The sequence below is a fragment of the Tyto alba genome, unplaced genomic scaffold, assembly GCF_018691265.1.
Source record: "Tyto alba isolate M040663 unplaced genomic scaffold, T.alba_DEE_v4.0 Super-Scaffold_42, whole genome shotgun sequence".
NCBI lineage: Eukaryota > Metazoa > Chordata > Aves > Strigiformes > Tytonidae > Tyto > Tyto alba.
Window position 1 is genome coordinate 4,325,638 of NW_024881318.1, and position 20,254 is coordinate 4,345,891.

The 20,254-nt window shown below is 42.9% G+C and overlaps 1 protein-coding gene across 4 annotated transcripts in view; it reads right to left on the reverse strand.

Annotated features, from left to right (window-relative positions):
* LOC104357113 overlaps positions 1–20,254 on the reverse strand; it is a 20,576-nt gene continuing 322 nt past the window's right edge. Inside the window, exons 2-12 of one of the 4 annotated variants that reach the window (XR_004408102.2) lie at positions 18,810–18,943; positions 15,279–15,365; positions 13,271–13,495; positions 11,814–12,020; positions 10,654–10,887; positions 9,745–9,898; positions 8,533–8,642; positions 8,289–8,402; positions 7,698–7,844; positions 3,033–3,249; positions 1–1,365 (exon numbers count right to left, since the gene is read on the reverse strand). Coding sequence is in view for 3 of the 4 variants with exons in the window: in XM_032999727.1 (XP_032855618.1) it covers positions 7,155–7,280; positions 7,698–7,844; positions 8,289–8,402; positions 8,533–8,642; positions 9,745–9,898; positions 10,654–10,887; positions 11,814–12,020; positions 13,271–13,495; positions 15,279–15,356 (1,395 nt within the window). In the remaining variant the exon portion in view is untranslated. Of the gene's footprint in view, positions 1,366–3,032; positions 3,250–6,981; positions 7,281–7,697; positions 7,845–8,288; positions 8,403–8,532; positions 8,643–9,744; positions 9,899–10,653; positions 10,888–11,813; positions 12,021–13,270; positions 13,496–15,278; positions 18,738–18,809; positions 18,944–20,254 lie in introns of those variants that run through there. The other 3 variants (XM_032999727.1, XM_042804697.1, XM_032999728.2) reach the window with 3 other exon arrangements.

Genomic DNA, 20,254 nt, shown 5'->3' on the forward strand with positions numbered 1-20,254 from the left:
GTCGCGTTGCCAAATCCCTCAGCCAAGCCCCAAAGCGGGGGGAAATGTGGACTGGGTGAAACCATAAATTCAGGTTAAAGGGCTGATAGGAGAGAGAAATAACCAGCACCAGCTGGACCTGAGCAAAAACTGAGGAAAAATAAGGGGGGTGTGGGGGGTGTGAGAACAACCACCGACTCGATTGACAAGGGGGTTGGTGCCCCCCATTCCCCCTCAACGCATGAGCAGAGCCCAAGCTCCAGCTTTTCCCTCGTCTCTCAGGGAAATGGGCTCGTGGAATACCTGCCTCTCTTGCAAATCAACTAAGATGAATTTAAAAGGCAACAGAAAACTTTGCTGGGGGTGCACCCACCTCCCAAGATAACTGGACCTGAGATTACACTGGAACCTGCGTGGTGAACTGGACTCTTTCTCTCCTTTCATTTTATTCTCTTTCCTTTTTTTATATATATTTTTTTTTAAAACAGATTTATCAATAAAAGACCCCACGGCTTACAATCCTCTCCCAAGTTTAGGTTGTCTCTAACCGCAAGTAAAACATTTTAACTGGTTGGTCGGTGTCGTTTCACCTTAATTTCACCCGAGGGGGATCACCGGACCTTTTAAGACTCGCCGAGCTCCCAGTCCGGGCCGTAACACTACCCCGAGCAGATGCAACCAGTCCACCTTCCAAAGCTCCTGCACAATTGGCAAGGACCGCTCCGTGCGGGCACCGAGCCAGATGCAGTCGGTGGATGAAAAAGAAAAAAAAAAAAAAAAAAAAAAAAAAAAAAAAAAAAATTCCCAATAATCCTGTGCTAATCACTCAGCGCCATTAAATTTTAACAAATAATTTCCCGTAGGAGGAAAACTGGTCAAACTGCACTGGGGGTGAAGCTTTGCCTGGCTGTTAAATGTGCACCTTTAAGGATAAAATACGGTGCCAGGCCTGGGAAAGGAGAAACCCTCCCAAGCAAAAATCACCGTGGAGTATTTTATGGGGTACGTGAACCCTTTGGTTTATGGCAGCTGGTTACACAAACCCCATTGCATCTTCTGCTATAAAACCCGCTTGGCGTGACGGCTTGGCAAGGAAACGGGGCAAAAAAAGGGATTTTCCCAAAGAGGGAAGTGGAAAGGGGGGCAGCCCGGCTGACAAACCGACCCAAATTAACGGCCCATAGAGACTGGGGCTGCCTGAGGAAATTGGTGAGCCCGGTGCTGGCTCAGCCGATGTCCCCAGACACGTCGGGGAAGTGGAGCATCGCGATCTCTGCCGGGGTGGAGGAAGGAACTGGAAGCCACCCAAAAAGGGGGCTGGTGCCCATCCCGGCGTGGTTACCTGCGGCCGAAGGTGGGATGTCGCAAGCGATGAGCGAGTGTCACCTGCAAAAAAAAAAAAAAAAAAGAGTTTTTGAGGAAGGGGCCGCGCTTGGGGGAAACGGGAGAGGAGCCCAGGCGTGCTGGGTTGTGTTTGGACAGCAGAGAGCCCCGAAATCCGGACACAAATCAGCCTCAGGCTTCTCCTCGGTGACTCCAACACCAGCCAGAGAACTGGCTCCCTCCCCTCTGAGCAGATTTTAAGCTCAAGGCTCACAGCAGGTGCTTGTCACTTAAAAAGAGTTGGCAACTTATTGTGAATAAACTTCACTCGCATGCAGGGGGGCGGTGGGCTCCTTGAAGCTCTGGATTTGGCTAAAGAGATGCTTTAAATGGCTCTTAAAAAAATGTCCTTGACGTGGGGCTGATTTCCCCCGCTAGAAAACACGGCGCGTTTCTCTGGAACGCGGGAGTGCAAACCCTTGTGGCAGCTGAACACTGCTAATTAGCCACGCGAGGCATTTTGGAAATTAATTTGGTACTGTAAGCGTCCCATGCATTTTATTGCTGCTTCTGATTATAATTACCCAAAGATGCTGAGCTCCATCCCACTGAATAGACCTATATGGTTTCTAAGGTAAGAAATATTACCTGTCATAATTCATATTTCTCAGGGGACGCCTTTATTCTTTAAATAAAAATGTTTCAATCAATGTTTTACTGTTTTTTTCTTTTGTTTTGTTTTGTTTTTTTCTCATATTCAGGGATGTACATACCACAGTGAAAAGCACCTCTGGTTTCAGGGGAATCACCTGCCGCACTGCAAGAGCGGCCCGAAAAAAACCCAGAGCTACCACATTCCCATTCTCCCAGTGACCAAAACAAGGGTCCTCCCCGGGTTTTTGGTCTTGCAATACAGGTGAATTTAGGAGACAGCTGTGTGTTGCACATCTGTATTTGTGATCCCAAGCTAAGTGGTCTGCGGCGAGCACACCGCCAGCCCGCTCGGCGCAGGGTGCCCTCGTGGCTCCCGACCACGGGCAGGCAAGAAAACAGCACCCAAACCCGAAGGCAGGAACCAAAACTAAAAGGCCGAGTGGAATTCTCTCCGTCTGCTTGCGTTTCTTTCTGCGGCCTTAAAGCAAATCCCTTAAACAGGAGCTCGAGTTCAAAGAAAAAGCTTAAACGGAACGAGAGAAGCTCCCTGGAGCACATCTCGTGGTCTTCGGCGATTCCTATCTCCTGCCACGTTTTTGTTTTTCAGAGCCGAGCTGGGAAGCTTGCTCCTCATCTCTTTCTCCAAAGTTCAGCCCAGATGGCCGGACGCATTTCAAGCCCCTCTCTCCCACGTCAGTTCCAGAATTTCACGCCTGGAGAAAACTTTTTGCGCAAAAGCCGACCAATCGTTCTCTGGGTAGATAGGCAAAAAGCTTAAAAAAGATAAAGGAGGCTAAAGAGGCAAGTCTCACCTTTTTAGGAACCAGATCTAAGTAGCTCTTAGTCCTTTCACCTTGGGCTTGTAATAGTGGGGGGGAGAAAATCTAGTTTATTCACTAATCAAAGAGAAAGCAAAAGGGAAGAGCGTAAATCATCATTCACTGAACACATTGCTCTTCCAAGCCAAACATTATATTCAAAGCTGCAATATTAACGACCGGGAATAATACCATATACAGTGGTCCAGAGCTACACAACATCCAGCAACAACTATATATTCCATCAGGTGGAGTTACCTTGTAACTTCGTGTACAGATCCCAGTAGCTCTTCACCTCTTACTCTTTTATTTCAGAGCGCAAGCAGCAGTTTCAGGGCTAAATCAGAGGGTATCGGGATCTTTATCAGGTCTTCAGGCGAGGTTCTGGGCTCAACGGTAGGAAAAGTTCACTGGTTTAGGCAGCTTAAGACACACTGGGGATCTGGCACTCGTGCTCTGATCGTTCGCTTGGATTCTGAACCCAGGAGGTAGAAGAAACACGATTTAGCAGCGTATTAAATCCCACTGTGGCCAGCTGCAGGGAGGTGTGATGCCAGCCCAAAGGTTGACTGACACCTAAAGAAGCTGCGATGAGAACAGCTGGATTATCAGAATTAAAGGAGAATTAAACCCAGCACATCCATAAAACAGATACGGAAGGCAGCCCGCCTGGACACGCGCTTACAGGTGAGCAAAAAGCACTTCAGGCAGCTGGAGAATCAGCCTGCAATTAGTAGACCAAAAGCTAATTAAAGAAAAAAAAAAAAAAAAAAACAACAACATTTGGTAAAAAAGGCTGTGGCGGCTGACGGGGTGGAAATTGCTTTTGGCAAGTGCATTTTGCAGGCTGTTAACCCGATTGATTTGGAGGCACCCGGCAAGGAAATGACGGGCGACAGGTTTCCCTTCGTGGTCCTTCCCCGAGGTTCTCCAGACTGTGCTCACCCTACTCACGGTGTACGGGGACTTAAGCCAACCAGCACCGAGTAAAGAAAGAGCAAAATGTTTGTACCCAAATAGGAACAGACTCCTAGACAACCAAATCTCCCGCCGGGCTCCCCCAAAATATCCACAGAACCTGAACCCTGCTGCTTGCGGGTCTTAATGAAGTAGTTTGTAGAGCTAACTAGATTGCTGGAGCATATTATATAAAATATAACCTGGTTTGCTTATGTAGCAAACGCTGATTGCGCCCTTCTGGGGCTTCCTAGGATCTGGGGACTCGCAAGGATCAGCTGGCAAAATCTAAATTAGAAATCCCAGGCTTTTAACACTTTTAGATAAATCTTTCACTGACTCACTGTCCTGCCGGTAAGAACAGCAACCACCTGGGTAAAGAACATGAATCTATCAAGATATATTTTGAGGAGAAGCTTGCCCTCAAATACAAGATGGAATAAAATCAGCACGTCGAAAAAAAAAAAAAAAAAAAAGAGAGACCAAACCTCTCCAATGGCAGGTCAAACCCAGCCCTAGGAGCACACAGCACAACATCTGGCACCTGAGAAACCAGCCTGTTTCTCTCCTAACACTTGAAAGCATTTAATAACCTAATGATGAGGCAGGACTCTGCCCCTTGGGGTGCAGGGTGACTTAAGAGAGATTATAGTGGTGGTGAGGTTAGGGTCAAGGTCAAACCAGGGAGGTTCCCCTCCCCTGCAGCCCCCAACAGCAGAAGGACCTGGAGCTGCTCGAGCGGGGCCAGAGGAGGCCACGGAGATGCTGGGGGGGCTGGAGCAGCTCCCCTGGGGGGCCGGGCTGAGAGAGTTGGGGGGGTTCAGCCTGGAGAAGAGAAGGCTCCGGGGAGCCCTTCGAGCGGCCTCCCAGGGCTTAAAGGGGGGACAGGAGAGGGGGGGAGGGACCCTGGGTCAGGGGGGTGGGGACGGGACGAGGGGGGACGGTTTTACACTGAAAGAATTGAGATATAAATTAGATTTAAAGCAGAAATTCCTCCCTGTTTGGGGGGTGAGGCGCTGGCCCAGGGTGCCCAGAGCAGCTGTGGGTGCCCCCTCCCTGGAAGGGTTCAAGGCCAGGTTGGCCGGGGCTGGGAGCCCCCTGGGCTGGGGGAAGGGGGCCCTGCTCCTTACAAGGGGATTGAGATTCAACGATCTTTAAGGTCCCTTCCCACCCAAACCATTCTGCAAACTGGGAGGTGGATTTAAAGGAAAAATTGGGAGTTAACCTGAGCTAGCGGGGCTGTGGGAAGAAGCCCTTTAATGTATTCCCCCCGCTAAGGATTCAGGGGGGGTGCAAACTAACAGGCTCCAGCTGCCAGTCGATGCTTTGGGCCCGCTGGGCTCCGAGGTCTGGGCCTTCCCTCCCCTGCCTGCTCTGCAGGGCTCTGTGTGCTGGTTTGTGGGGAGGGGGGTTTTGGTAGCAGGGGAGGGGGGTAGAGCAGTGCCCCCCCTGTGAGAAGCTTCTCGAAAGCTCCCCCGGCTCCAAGTCAGACCCACTTCTGCACCAAGGCCGAGCCAAATAGCGACGGTGGCTGTGGCTCTGCGAGAACGTATTTAAGAAGGAGAACCTGGGAGGAGGAGTGGGAGTTGTGAGAAGGATGAACACTCAGGTCAGTGGAAGGAATGAGTAGGATGTGAGGGAGGTGCGCTGGAGCAGAGCCCCCTGTACCGCATGGGGAGATGGCAGGGCCACCCCCCGCCACCCAGGGAGGTCACCGGTGGAGTGGAAGCCAACCAGCACCCCGGGACAGCCGGCTGCGCTTAAAGGAGGCCGGGACTCTGAGGGAAGAAGCAGCCCCCACTGTGGTGGTTCGGTGCTGGGAGGGCTGGAACACGTTGGGGGGACCCATGGCGGAGCAGCTCGGGAACGGCTGCGGCCCGTGGGGAGGGACTCCCACCGGAGGAGGTTGGTGAAGAACTGTCTGCAGTGAGAGGGGAGCCCCGGGGAGCAGGGGAGGGCTGTGCAGCGTTCCCCCCAGCTCCCGAGCAGGAAGGAGCAGGAGCTGACTGTGACCCCCATCCCCTGCCCCCTGCGCCGCTGGGGGAGGAGGGGGAGAGATGGGGAGCAGAGCTGAGCCCGGGGAGGAGGGAGGGGTGAGGAGGGGAAGGGGGTTTGGGATGTGGTGGCGCTTCCCACTGTCCCACCTTGTCTGTTAAGTGCTGTCTTTGTCAGCATTTGAATTAAAGTGATGTTTTTTACCCATGACCATTATGGGTGAGCCACCCCTCCCTGTCCTTATCTGGATTCCTGAGCCATTTGTGCTTCATTTTCTCCCTCCAGCTCCTGAGGGGGAAGGGGTGAGGGAACATCTGCGTGGGGCTCAGTTGCCCTCGGGGCTCCAACCAGGACACAGAGCCCAGCTACCGAGAAAACCCTCAGGGAGGGCCAAGGTATTTCAGCAGATGTTGGGGCAGGGACCTGCCCAGCCGCTCTGCAAAATGGTGGGAGTTTGGGCAGCGTGGCTGCAGCCGCACCTGGAGTACCCTGAGCTGAGGGGATGTTTACCCTAAATTGATGAAGATGAGGAGGAAGATGACCTTCAGCCCGCTTAAAGAGTAGCCAGGGGATTAGCAAGAGCCTCGAGAAGAAATTAAATTGAATCTCAGGTGTGTATTGCACTGAATCCTTGTTTGCTGTGTGTTGATAATAAATCAGTGAGACACTCTGATCCTGATTTGGTTTAAACAAGTATTTCCTGAGATAAAAAATTTAAAGTAAGCCCTAACCCCTTGGGAACAGAGAAAGATCTCCTTGCCTCCCTCCATCCTGTTGGCTGTAATTAAATATTTACACAAGAAGGAATGGGAACTTGTGGGGCACAAAAAAATGGCATAGATGCCTCTCTGGGCCTCCATCTTTGCTACTTTTTGGCCTAGTTTTTGGGGCTTCTTTCAAAATCAGCTAGCATTTTGGTGGCAAAGGTGGGAAAAGGAGGGAGTTGTCCTAAATTCTAAGCCAGTGCCCCACTGTAGGAACTGCAATTAAGGGTGAGAGGGTGAAGAGGAGCTGAGTGCGTGCCGAGCTCATTTTGGCCGTCACTGTTAGATGCAGGGCTTGTAACCCAAACCTGTTTTGGGGACGGATTGAGCTGGTTTTGTGCAGATGCCGGTAGATAAGAGTCCTATCTACCTGTGAGAAAATCATCATAGTGCAAGTGAAGAAGTGTGTGGGGGATAATGGATGTTAGAGAGAACAAAAGGCAATTGTAATGGTGGAAATTAATATACAATCAAATTATATTGCACAATAAATAAAACATGATAAAAATACAAAAAGAAAATAACTTTTTATAATTAATAACCTCAAATTCTTCTTTTCTTTCAGACCATCTCTGGATAAATAGTGAGAAAGGTACCAAAAAGTACTGCTAGGAACATGACGATTGTGAAAAAAAATCGTGGAACCATTAACACCTAAGAGATGTTATTTGCCTAATTTTTTGGCAGCCTTCGGGAACTTCTTAAACTCAGCCTGTTTCTTGAAAAAAAGCTGAGCAAGGATATGATCTGCTGTTCCATGGAAGTAGTCATTCATACGAAGAGTTTCCAGCTATGAAGAAAAAGGCAGCAGTTTAAAAAGACTAAGCGTAGCTAACCTGATCATTTTTACAGTATTAATAATATGGAGTATTCAAGTGCACCTCAAATCCAAGAAGAAAATGAATTAACATAGAAGTATATAACTAATAGCAAGTCTTACACTGGGCTATTGAGTGGATAGGTGTAGCCTTAGATAAATAATACACCCTTGCTCTGGCTCCTTTTCTTTATCTTCTCCACCTCCTGTTTCCGCAGATGGAGTTTTGATAGGTGTTGTATGCCAATCACTCAAACCAGAAGGGAATTTGTACTTGACGTATTATTTGAATTTCTTTTGAAAGGCGTGCACCAAAGCATAAAGCTTACGTGCACGAGAAAAGCAGAGCTGAACATTTTTTGACTCCCCCTTGCCCATGTGAGTTCTCACCTGGTTTCCTGTGCTGTAGGCTAGAATCAAAAATAAATCCTCATCGCATACGCTCTTGATAAAATGTTGGGTTCCAACCGGGAAAAATATGACATCTCCAATGCCAATGTTGAAGTTGGCGGTGACTCCAGAGAGAATAACTCCAACCTATTGCAAGGAAAGAGCAATATTGAACAACAACAATGTTCAGTGTGCCGTTACATAATAAAATCCTGTACTTTAAATCGTAATGCTCACTAAATCTTCTCTATTTATCTGCTCCTCAGGGGCGCTAAATCAAAAGCATTGCTTTTTGATTTTGTACTCCCAGCATTCAGGAGAGTGGCGATTCAGAAAATGTGTGATTTTGCTGAACAGCTTCAGAAGACAGACAAACTCTGCTCTTTGTATAACTCCACTTTGACTGGCAAGCTTCCAGAAATGTAACTGAGATTAAACTTGTGTACAGAGAAGGCAAATGTGGACGCTAAAAGTTCTGTAATACTACTAATTGTAGTAATAGTAATCAGGGCTGGGAATCAGTTATTAGGTCTGTAATTGTTTTACAGCCAGAACTCCACTGACTTATCCCTCGCTGATCAAACAAATTACCTGTCCACAGCCACTAATGACATAACCCATCTCGTTAGCATTGAAGTGGAAATGAGGCTGCCCCAGTCCGTTGCTGGATATCCTGAGAGTTGCTAAAGTGAGGGTATTTTCATGCTGAAAAACAGAAGAGAAACGTTCAGAAAACCTCCCAAGCTTGTTATATGTGACAAAGCAGCGATGAGCCCACAGAAATTACAGCCTGTGCCTTATGTTTAAACACAGTATCCAACTGAAAGCGCATTACCTTGTTCAAAGACTCACTAAAAATTTTTTCTGTTTCATTTAGTCCCGTGCCATTTTTGCGGTAGCGAGCCCACTGGAAGATTCCTCCCGGGAAAGGATATTCTGCTGAGCCTAAGACAAAGAGAGCAAAATGATCATTTCCAACAAGGGTTGGTTAACGTTGCTTGTTAGTCTATTGGGCAACCTCGAGTTGCTCCTACGTACCCAACCTGAGGCCTCTGGAACCAAAAGGAAAGCCCATTTAGCTTATCTATCCCTCATGCAATCTCCTTCTCTGTATTTTTTCTGTAGTCAGATAATCATAATGAAAAACTGTCTAGATTTTTTCCAGCCCAAATTGCTATCGAGAACAATACACTTAAAAAACATGCAAACTGTCAGTATGTTAATTCACGTTAACCTTTACGGCACTGATTGTGTGTCACATCTTTTGTAAAGCACTGCCAGCACAGAAAAACATTTTGGTTCAAGTGCAAAGATTTTTTTGTCACACATCTATTTCTCATTAGCTCCATCAGCTGTGTGAGGAGCTCTGGACCTCCATTTGCTTTTTATAGCTTCTTGAATAGACTATACTACTTGAAATTAAGCTTTGCCATCCATGTTTATTAGATGCTCACTGATAATCACTAGATCCAGGCTGTATAGAGGGTTGTTCAATACAATTATTGATAAACCAAATGGTGAATATGGTTCAGTGCTGTTTATGAAGTTGTTTTTGTAAAAAAAAAAAAAAAAAGGAGGACATAATAACATGTATGTTAAAGTGTTTATTCATGGATGCTTCAGATGCAAAGGCAAGATATTCTAAGCAGCTCAGCACCGGTCACTCTCCAGATAATCTGCTGCAGGGTTTCCTGGCCTAGTAGATTTTAATTTGCAAATGAAAAGTTTAGGCTATTGCTTAACTTAACTGCAGCAGGGAACACACCAGTCCTGGTTACGTACTTCAGTAGAGAACCTTGAGTTGGACAGTACAGAGACGTGAAAAATCAAAAGGGGAAGCTACTTTGAGATAAGAATCAGGCTATACGTCTTCTAAGGGCAGTAATTAGATATATCGCCAATATATTTTTCATTTTACCTCCTCAAATTCTCATTAATTTCTCTATATACTTTTTAACTCCTGTTTCAGCAAACTGATTACAGATCCCTTCCTCTCCCCTTCTAGAAACACAGAAAGGTCTTACATACAAAGTTCCTTGATGTTTACCTTTGAGATTGTAGAAGTACTGCCACACAAGGTTGTCTGGAGACTGCACGTAGGTGGCATTTTGGACCAGCTCATCTAAGTTTGCTGGGAGGTTAACTGCTTGATCTTCTGCTTGTTTCTTGAATGTTCGGATGAAGTTCACTCCACCTTGTGGCTGCGGGACACCCAATGAATAAGAAGTTGAGAGACACACAGCAAACTGCGGAATTAACATTTCGCTTCATTGAATATTCCACTTTCCTACCCGGTAGTAGATAAATTCTGCCTTGTGGACACACCCCCCCTTAATTGCCTCGCCCTGTCAATTCTCTATTTTCCTCCTTTGCTCTGTCCTTCCTTCTCAATTACCAGAGAGATTTGAAGCAGAAGGGAAGAAACTCGAGCCATCTCCCAGCAAACTGCCTCAGGGTGGGAAGGTCCATCACAATTCTGTGGTTTGAACATGCAAATTCCTCAGACTCAGCAGAAACTCTGGCTATATTCTTGCTCATGGGACATTGCCAACAGGTCAGTTCAAATAAGATCCATTTTAACAAGGAGACGGACTTGTCCGTAATTTCCTATGAGATCTCATACCACAGAAGGGGCTAAAATTGGAACATCAGCTTTGGGTTTCACTGTGTTATTTTCCCTTCCACCCTTGGAAATACGGGGGAACCTCCACGAACTGGAGGTAAATGTGAAGAGTGGGAAAGTTTCTTAGGGAGAGCATCATCATTTACTTCTCCTTGTGTATAAGGGTGGCAGAGAGTTACACAAAGGCTGTGTGTACATCACTCTGCGCTGAGAGAACTAAAGAGAACAGCTGAGGTAGGGAGGATCCTCCCCAAAAAATAGAAAGAGCGAGCCTGGATTGCCATATTAATGTGTAGAAGACTAGATAGAGGCTGGCTGTGTTATCACACAGACCTTTAATGCTCTAGCTGCTATATCCTCTGGGGTAGAGAAAAACGCGTCATCGACATCCAAGGTCTGAAGTTCTTCGTGTGTTGTAAAAAAGAGCAAGAACACACAGTCTGCCGATCCGACGTTCTTTATCCAATGCACAGTGTTCCGAGGGAAGAAGATCACTTGACCAGCCGTGACGTTGTACGTGGTGACCACGCTGTCGTCTGCACCAATGACTCCAATCCAGGCAGTACCCTGTCACATAATCAGAATTTAATGATTGTGAGGCAAGTTTTCTCATTTCATCCGTAGGCGGTGAATCAAGGATTTAAATGACTGGAAGGCTGTTAGGAAAAAACAGATCCTGATGAACTCTCTAGCAAGCCCTTTGTGACCTTAAATCCAGAATAGCATTTGAAGTGACAGGATTTTAGATGGTTTAAGGAACACAGGACAAATATACATTGCTCACACTTAAACCATTTCTTATTTCACGAGGTTGTGAACAGCTGTGAAAGAGTCATCTTTGATCAAAAACTGCTGGAGAGAGGAGCGGGTGTTTGTAGAATGCCTTACTCCAAGGAGGATCCCCCCATCCTGCTGGAGCTGCTCAGTTCTGCGCTGATCAAACTATGAACAGTTATTCTTGGCAATAAATGAATAATTGAGATATATCGAAGTACCTATGCTTCCAAAGAAAGATCACTGTGTTTTCAAATCAATATGCGATCTTGAATTCCTCACAGGGAGTTTCTACTTGTATTTGGATAAGTACATACGTCGTGTTTTCAAATTAATACGCTATCTTGAAGTCCTCACAGGGAGTTTCTACTTATACTTGGCTAAGTACCTAAAATTCTCTAACTTTCAGGTATCCAAAATCTCCTCGGACCTCAGTTTTTATACTGCACGCTACAGGCGTTTGGTACTTGACCAAGTAGCAACAAACAGCCTATTTCAAGCACCTCCATGTGAAAATGAAATTTCAGGCAAAAAACCCCTAATGTCATACATCAATCAATGGTAATTTTGCTTTTAGTACCTGTTGACATTTATATATATGTAATTTTTTTTTTTTTTTTACACACACACATCTTATCTATAGATGCATGATGCTTTAAACTGCAAAGCCAATTGGGAAAGCTGAAAAAAAAAAAAAAAAAAAAAAAATCAGATAATACCTGTAGCAGGTAGCCGTGTTCATTTGCATTAAAATGCCAGTGGGGAGCCCGAAGCCCTTTGCTTTTGATCCGTAAGGTTCCAAAAGTCATTTTGGAGCGACGGTTATTGATACTTTTTCCAAATTCCATTTCTTCATCACTTTGATATTCATTTACATCCTTCCTGAATCTCGCCCACTGAATTTCACCACCGGGGTAGTTATGTACCTGGAAAGTCAGTGAGAGTGGAGAATTGTATTAATTGTGGACAATGGTGACAAAACAATCCAAAAATGTTTCAGAAAATTCTTGGTCTGGGCAATACTGGAGGGATTTATCCCTTTTCTCAGTAAGGATTCTCTCTGTATGTATTTTATTCATTTTCCACCATGACTTTCCCATGTCGTGAAGTAACAGTGTTGTTTCTACAACTGAGAGAAATAGTGATATGAAGAACAAAATCATCTGCTCCTCCTCCTTTTATGTCATTCTGAACTTTAATTTGGGCAATGGGTTACATATATGCTTAAACTTTTAGATTCAAAACATTTAGAACATTTCCTGATTAAGACATTTTCCTGAATTTTTATGGCTGCAAACTACTTGCACCTGAAACAATTTCTTTCCCATTATTTTTACTGCCTCTAGAACATGTTATGTACTCGAAAGAAAATCATCTGGCACCGAGGAAGGACATACTAAAAGGGTTGCTCTCCTGTTAAACACTTTTGTTTGCGTTCTTAAAACCATTTTTTGTTTGAAAATTAATTACATAGTTAAATCTAACATGAAAAAGTATCAGAATGGCTGTTAACAGTTTAAAGTGCCCTACTATCTAATCTATCCTGTTCCTCCTTTTGCTGAAAAGCAAAAATTAATCAAGAATTCTTTTTTATATAAAGAAATATTTAGAAGATGGAGTATGTCTTTAGAGGTTACTCAAAGGATACATTTCCCTAAGTAGCAAAACACACCTAAACAAAAACGTAATTCCTAGAGCTTCTTTATACATTGCCACTTAATTAATTTTAGCTTGCTGAAACAAGATCAGGGAGCTCATTTTTTCTTGCAACATGACAATTTGTTCGAATCCAGTCCCAAGAACGAAAAGGTTAGTGTGCTGCACAGCTTACATTAAAATTTGCTCTTTCTGGTTTTGTTTCTCAGAATTTCATACCCTGCAATTTCAGAATCACGCATAAGACGGTTGCCTTGTCTTGCAAGCCTAATTTATTGGAGCAAATATTTAGCTCTCCAAGAGGCATTACTCCAGAGACCCATAGCACTTCCAAAATCTGTTGGGAATTGGAGTGAAATGCTGTCGGGGAGTTTTTGTCTCTCCCCGTGGATTAGAAAAGAAGCCTGGATAACAGGTTTAGGCTGAATAGCTAATGCTTAAAAAATAGTTAAGTGACATTAATTCATTAAAGTACTATATATGATGCTAGAATATTACAGCAGAAGATGGAATAATTTACCTTTGATTTCCCCAGATGATTCAGGAACTGGAATTTGATATCCACGCTTTTGTCACCTGGTTTTGGGGAAGATGCAGCTTCATCTTGCACACCCACCTCTTTTATAAAGGCGGTGTTGTTTACATAGACCAAAGACAGGACCAGCACTCCTATTGCGGTGGTGATAACGCAGGCCAGTAGACAAACTAGAAAGACTTTCATTAGGGACCAGCTGCCCTTTCTTTCCTGAAATTAATAAAACCCCCCGGAAAGAAAAAAAGAAAAAGTTTTCTTACATCTAACACACAGGAAGAAGTTTGTGATAGGTCTTTTGTAATCAAACCGGCATGCCTTGCAGAAACACAGCTACAGCCAAATTCCTGGGTCCAGTACAGAGAAAATTTATAGATTATATCATCAGATTGTTGCTCTCCTTTCATTATTTTGTCATCTTGGGGCCTTACAAATGCTTAAAGATTTTTTTCCCTACTGTTTCTAATCTGTTCCACAAACCACTGAAGACCTGTAGCATCAACTCGTGGCAAACCTTCCTCTCCAGGGCAGAAATGCTGTCTCTTGTTTTACGTCACGTCTCACGTGGCCCAGCTCCCTGGCAGTGGAGAAGACAGGCCAGAATGGGGACATTTTGTCCATACGAACCCACTCTGAGCATCATTTCTTTACTAAAAATTTCCTCTGTGGACGTTCAAGCCTCTGGAGGAGGGTGAAGGGGAGAAGCAGCCGGGCACACAGAAGCACACGAGCTCTTTATAAAAGGTCAAGGCACTTCTGGCACCACGAAGCATCACCTCGGTGAGGATATTCAGTGTTTTCTGTCCCTTAACCACTTTTGCTGCTGAACTTGCAGCTTCTGATGAATAAAGACGGCCCAAATTTTACAACTCTTTACTGATTTTGGGTACGCAGCTTGATCTACCTTTAAAAGCCTGATTTTTTTCAGATGGTGTGTGCCTGCAAATGAGCTACGAACGTTGATTTCTTGAGCTGGACAATCAGAAATGAAAAAAATTGATTGCTTGCCGATTTTAACAAAACGACCTTTTTCATTAATCCATTTGACAAAAGCTCTTTACAAATCTATTTCTCTTGTCAGCAGAAAAGTGCTCAAAATATCACCCCTATTCTATTTGGTAATAATCTTTTCTTCAGTTTAAATGACTCCCTTTTTAAAGCTTGTGTTCAATTAAAAATCACAACAGTAGTACTCAGGCTGCAGCGTCCCATCGGAGAACAAGGCTTTATAGTTAAATGCATTCAAAAATCCCCATTTTCCAGATTTGAAGGGGATTTAATTTACAGCGTTTTTCACAGCAGTGGCACCAATCCAGTAATTATTTTTGAAGTCGAAAGAACGCTGTACATAGTACATAATAATAACTAATACAGAACATTCAACCCCAGCACAACTGTGTGGAGTGAGTGATGTCGTGAGGAAATCACTAGCCTTAGAATATTTATAGCCAAGAAGCAGCACTGTGCTGACTGCAAACAAACGTAATGGCTCATGAGCAACACGCCAACTCTTACGGCATGAAGTTAATTCAAAGCCCAGGAAGTAAAGATTTGAATGGGAAAATTACAGAGAATTATTTATCTCAAGGGCAAACAAACAAACAAACAAAAAAAAGATGAAATGGTACTCTAATGCGCAACTCAGTAGAGAAACTAAACATTACTACTAGATGAGCTTTTAAGTAGCTCTTTCTGTTAAAATCAATGGGGAATCCTCCAAAGATAATGACTTTGTCCAGTAGTTAGAAGATAAAGAATTTAGCTATTAACTTAAGTGGGGCCAGGGAATTATGTCTCACAGTTCAGATCCTACCTGGCACACGCAGAGCTGTGCATTTTAGGACTTTGGCAATTAAAGCCTTTTGCAGCTTTTATTTTCTTCAGGACCTTTTTGATAGCATAGGATTAGGTCCTCTTACAAAATAAGGGTTTCATCTCCAGCCTGAGCTCTGTTAATAATGTTTTGAGAGCACTGTAAAAGAAAAATGACTGGTACCTCTTTCTTTGGCCACTCTTTTTCTCTTGAAGAACTTTGTATGCTCTCTCCGTGCATTTCGAATGCTTGGTTATCCATTTCCTAAAGCTGAAATAGATTCGTTCACAGAAGACAAGAAAAACATTGAAACAAAAGAATGTTAATTCTGATGTGTGCTCAGTTATGTTACAGAGTCCAGGGAAATGACTCATCTTCTGCACAGTAACACTAATGGCATTTAGCACAGTACCACTGTCTAGAAATGTGATGCAATACAAAACCTCTCCTTCACCAAACTATAACAGAAAGGTCTGACGGTTTCCACATTCGGATTTAACATTATTCATCTATCACATGAACCCTAAGGCATGACAATGAGATTCTGAACCATCAGATATTTGGCAGTGGGGAGAAAAGCAGAGGTCAGCTAGTTCCTTCACCTATGCTAAGGACTTAATATTTAAATTACAGTTTTGGCTGGTTGTGTAATCTACGTGACAACCACAAAAACGGTTGAGGTTCCAGGAATTCTTTGGCAACCCATTTCCCTGCTTACAGATATCATTTATTGTTAAAAAGGTTTTCACAAGCCTAAATCACTCTTGCTGCAACAGAACTGTTACATTTTACCCTCCTGCAATGGCCCTAGCTACCCAGAACTTTAGGAAATGATAAGGGAGAGGATAGCCTGGCTACTATTTCCAGGTTACACTTTTCCTACTTTACAAGCACACGGAAATGTTGGAGGAGAGATACTAGAGGAAATAGCCTCTTCCTTTTAGATTTCATTCTGTGAAAAAACTCCATGACTTAAAAGTCTTTTTTGAACCTCTTGAGACTCCTTGACTTCCTAGTTTTACTGCTTGCTGGTTAAAAGAAAGAGCACTTCTGAGTCCTACGCATCTCCTCCTAGCTCCTTTAAGGCCTCCTACATTTCTGCCTTGTGGGATTTGAGCAACATCGAACACAGGTTCCCCTTTCTGGGCTTTTTTAGCCTCTCCCTATTAGGCAGCTCTTCTATTCCAGTCGCTCTCCTCTGGATCTTCTCTAACTCCACCACATTATGAAAATAAGAACTAGCAATAGGCTTCATTGTTAGCTGCTCTCCAAGTACTGTTTTCCACCCATCGTCACACTTCCCTAAAAATAATTTAAAACGGACTACGATTTCTTATTTTGAGGCACACGTGTTAAATGTTGGCTAGCTAGTCATAAAAAGGAAACTAGGTTTGTGTAATACACTGTGGTCATAATGAATTCTCTCTTCTTTTTCTTCCCTCCCCCTCCTCATTTCCTTGCTATATTCCATGTTTGATTACGTAATCCTAGAAAACTGAGGTAAAGCTTATTGCCCTAGAACTCTTTGGTATCATTTTGCTGACTTCTTATTAAAAGTTACTTGGCTAGTCCTGTTTCTAGACCATTATGGGACTGCACGGAGTTGTAAACATTACTCAAAGATAACTTCAGCCATCTCTCCAGGATCTTGGTGTTAATGCTGGTAGGCATAGGCCCCTGAACACAGGTACCTTGTGGAAGAGCTGTCGATCACGTTTTCCCTGTCGTAATCTGAGTTTTATCCACCGCCCGCTGCCCTTGATGTTTTAAGTAAAAGTTTTACCTTCACTGACATCATTTATTACTCTCTGCAGGGAGGGCACGGATCAAAATTTTCCATGGTCCTTTCTTTTATCAGTAGACTTACTGTTTACTATCAAAAGCGATAAGGAAGTTTTGGGTTATCTGATTACCTTCGACAGTTCTTCCTCCTCGTCTTTCATTTTTGTGCTCTGGACTTTCCAAAAAGCACAAAAGTCCAAGATGACTCATCTCTAGGGACAATTCTAGCTATTTCCGTTATGCTTCCTTCTTGAAGACCCGTGAGGACTACGCGACGTATTGCATTTCTTTTCACTGTTCCATAGGAGGACAGCCTGCAACTATATCTTAAATATATGTATTTTTTATGAACTGCTGAACTCCTGAGTACCTTTTTTCTAGACTTTTTTTCACAGGATTTTGCAGATTTTTGAATCCCTTGTAGTTGCTTTTTTTTTCCTACTCTTCCCCTTCTCCATTCTAAAAATCTTGAAAACCTTGTAAGGAAATTCTTGGATTAGCCTTCACTTTCTGCATCAAAGCCTGACATCATCCTAGTCTAAAAATACTCTGGATATTCTATAATTAATTTATTTTTTCCCAACAAATATGTGGTTAACTATGTCTTCTCAAGGCAAGCTATTCTGTCAGTTGTTTACAAAAATGTTCTTTCCATCTTAACCTTTTTGGTTTGGTGGTCTTAATGGTATGGCCTCAACATAACAGCACTTGGGCTTTTTTCTCCTTTTATTATCATGAAGATACTTTTAACAGATTATCTCCCTCTATATTCTAGACTTCAATACAAAGGTAAGTATTTATAGAGAAAGTTATCTTCCCTCCCCTTTTCTTCAGGGCCCACCTCCACTTTTTTTTTTTTTCTGTATTAATTCATTATATCCAATGAAATATCCCACCAAATAAACATTTACGTTGCCTAAATCACAACCTTAGACAGAACTTTGTCCGTTCTTCCATTTAATTTTCATACAGCCTGCATTAGTATAGACATCTTCGATGCTCAACTATCTCGTTTTCTGTATTTAATCCTTTTCATAAAAACCCTGTATCCACAGTTACTATGCCTCTGGTCACCTTTCCACTGATAACATTGGATGCTTTTGTCATCAATTCCCACTAATTCTAGTTTAAAGCCTTCCTACCTAAAGGGGTAAGCCTAAACTTAAAGAAGCACTTGGTATCCTTATGAGATAGAGCCCACCTCTCCTCAGCAGTCCTTTCTTTTCTGCCCTGGAAGAGCTGTGAAAGCTGAGCCATTCACACTGGCAACAGCAGGATCAGCTCAATTAAAATAAAAGTTTTTCTCATTTCCCTTTTTTCCCAGTGATTCTCCCTGCACAGGGAGCGACCTACCAGCTGTAAAGTTGACCAAGTATTTTGAGTAAGGACGTAAAAATTAAAAACCATGGTAGAGCACAGAATCCACAGTCGACAAGGAAGAAAATATACATCATGATTTTAAAGGGTTTCACAATTCCAGATACTTATGTGGGAATCCATAAGCACCTCTTGGAAAACAAATACAACTGCTCTGGCAGTGTCAGAGTTACAGAGGAAAAGAATTAAGAAGTTGATAATGAGCGACTGTGGGGTTTGCAGTTTTTCAGATCCTCCTTTTCAGACTAAACCAGGTATGAATTCTAGCCAAATTAACCCTCTGCTGGCAGCACTGTTAGTCTTCATGATATCTGGAGCCTGAAATTAAGTTTTCTTCTATCAGCACTTTTTTGTATCAGTGTGAATACAGGGATTCAGAGAGATTTGCTAAGGCAAACAAACTGTTACAGAGGAAAAGATAACTGCAGCGTAGTCATTCCATTTCAAGACCAGTATCACAGTGGACTCTCTCATTAAGCTTTTAAAAGATAAAAAAAAACCCTGAGACAAAAATCCCCCTTATTTTCCTCCCACCGTGCCAAGCCAGAGTCTTACCAGATGTGGTCTTATCAAGATTGAAGAGCCCAATACTTGTCTTCATCAAAACCTTCACTTCCCTCAGCTCCGTTTTACTGATATATATATATACACACTGTAATTCAGGAAGTGCCCTCCTCATAAAAGATTTCCTGTATATGCAAATACATAGGATCACAAATACTTGTGTACATCCTTAGCAAACAGTCCTTGTAACTTGCTGAGAAACAGTACCTTTCCTTCTATCTAGTCCTGCTCTTTTATTTTAGTATTTCCTCCAAATCCAGGTTTCCGTCTTTCTTTTTGTTTTCCCCACTGTCACTACAGAAGACTGTAGTGCAGCAAAATCCCTTTTCTCTGATCTAGCCTCAAGGACAAGAACATCACTGACACCTTGGATATAGCAATTACTTTTGTTTAGTACTTAATTAACATAGTTCTTTTTTTTTTTTTCCCTGAGTGGCAACTTCCTTATTCTAACTTGTAAGCGAACTAAATTCCACCTATAACTGCAAGAACTGACCAGCATATTACAATCAAAAAGTTATTTTTTTCCTATTGCTATATAAGGGATCAAATCCCTCTTTAAAATAATGTTTAATAGCCATAAAATCTTGATGGCGTGTAAAAAAAAAAAATATTTTTATGTGACACCAGTTGTCTCTACTTACTAATGAGGTTTTATTGCTGTTTTTTTTTATTTTATTCTATTCTAATTTGAATTTCTGTTGTCTATAACTAGAAAATGTCACTAATCTCTCACTTATATATGCTTAAGGTACTTTTATTTTGTGTGGTACAGACCTCACAGTCAACCATGATCAAAGCCTTTTGGACCTGGCCAATATAAAGTCAGTAAATATGAATAGTCAGTCATGTCAATAGTTTTACTTGTTACCTGGGTCTGTGTAAAACAAAACCCAAAGAAAGTTGTGCTGTTATTCTCCAAAGCACATTAAAATGCTGAAGGAGAAATATCTGGAGAATAAAAAAAAACAAAAAACAAACAACTCCAAAGAATGAGGAATCTCAACAATATGGATATAAAAATTCTTCATGAAGGAATTAATAAAAAAGACACACGTGATGCCAGGGAAAAAAAAACACCTTATCTTTCCTTGCACATCTGATTTTTTTTGATAAAATGACCTCTGGCCAACAGATACAGACAACAGTTATACCCCCAGTATATGGATATATATGGCTACGTACGTTTACGTCTCAGCAATGCAATGCTTTATAAAAGCTTCTACAAGAAAGCTTTTGTTTTCTGTACTCTGATTTCAGATCTACCTCTCAGCATTTGAGAAAGACTAATAAAATCTGTCTGAAATACATTATTACGCCTTACTTAGGATCCACCCCTGTTCTCATGATGCCACAACGTTCATAAAATGAAGTCATTTATTCTCTCCCTACTAATTCGGAACAGGAAGATGGGAGAAATATGTAGCTAATCTTCC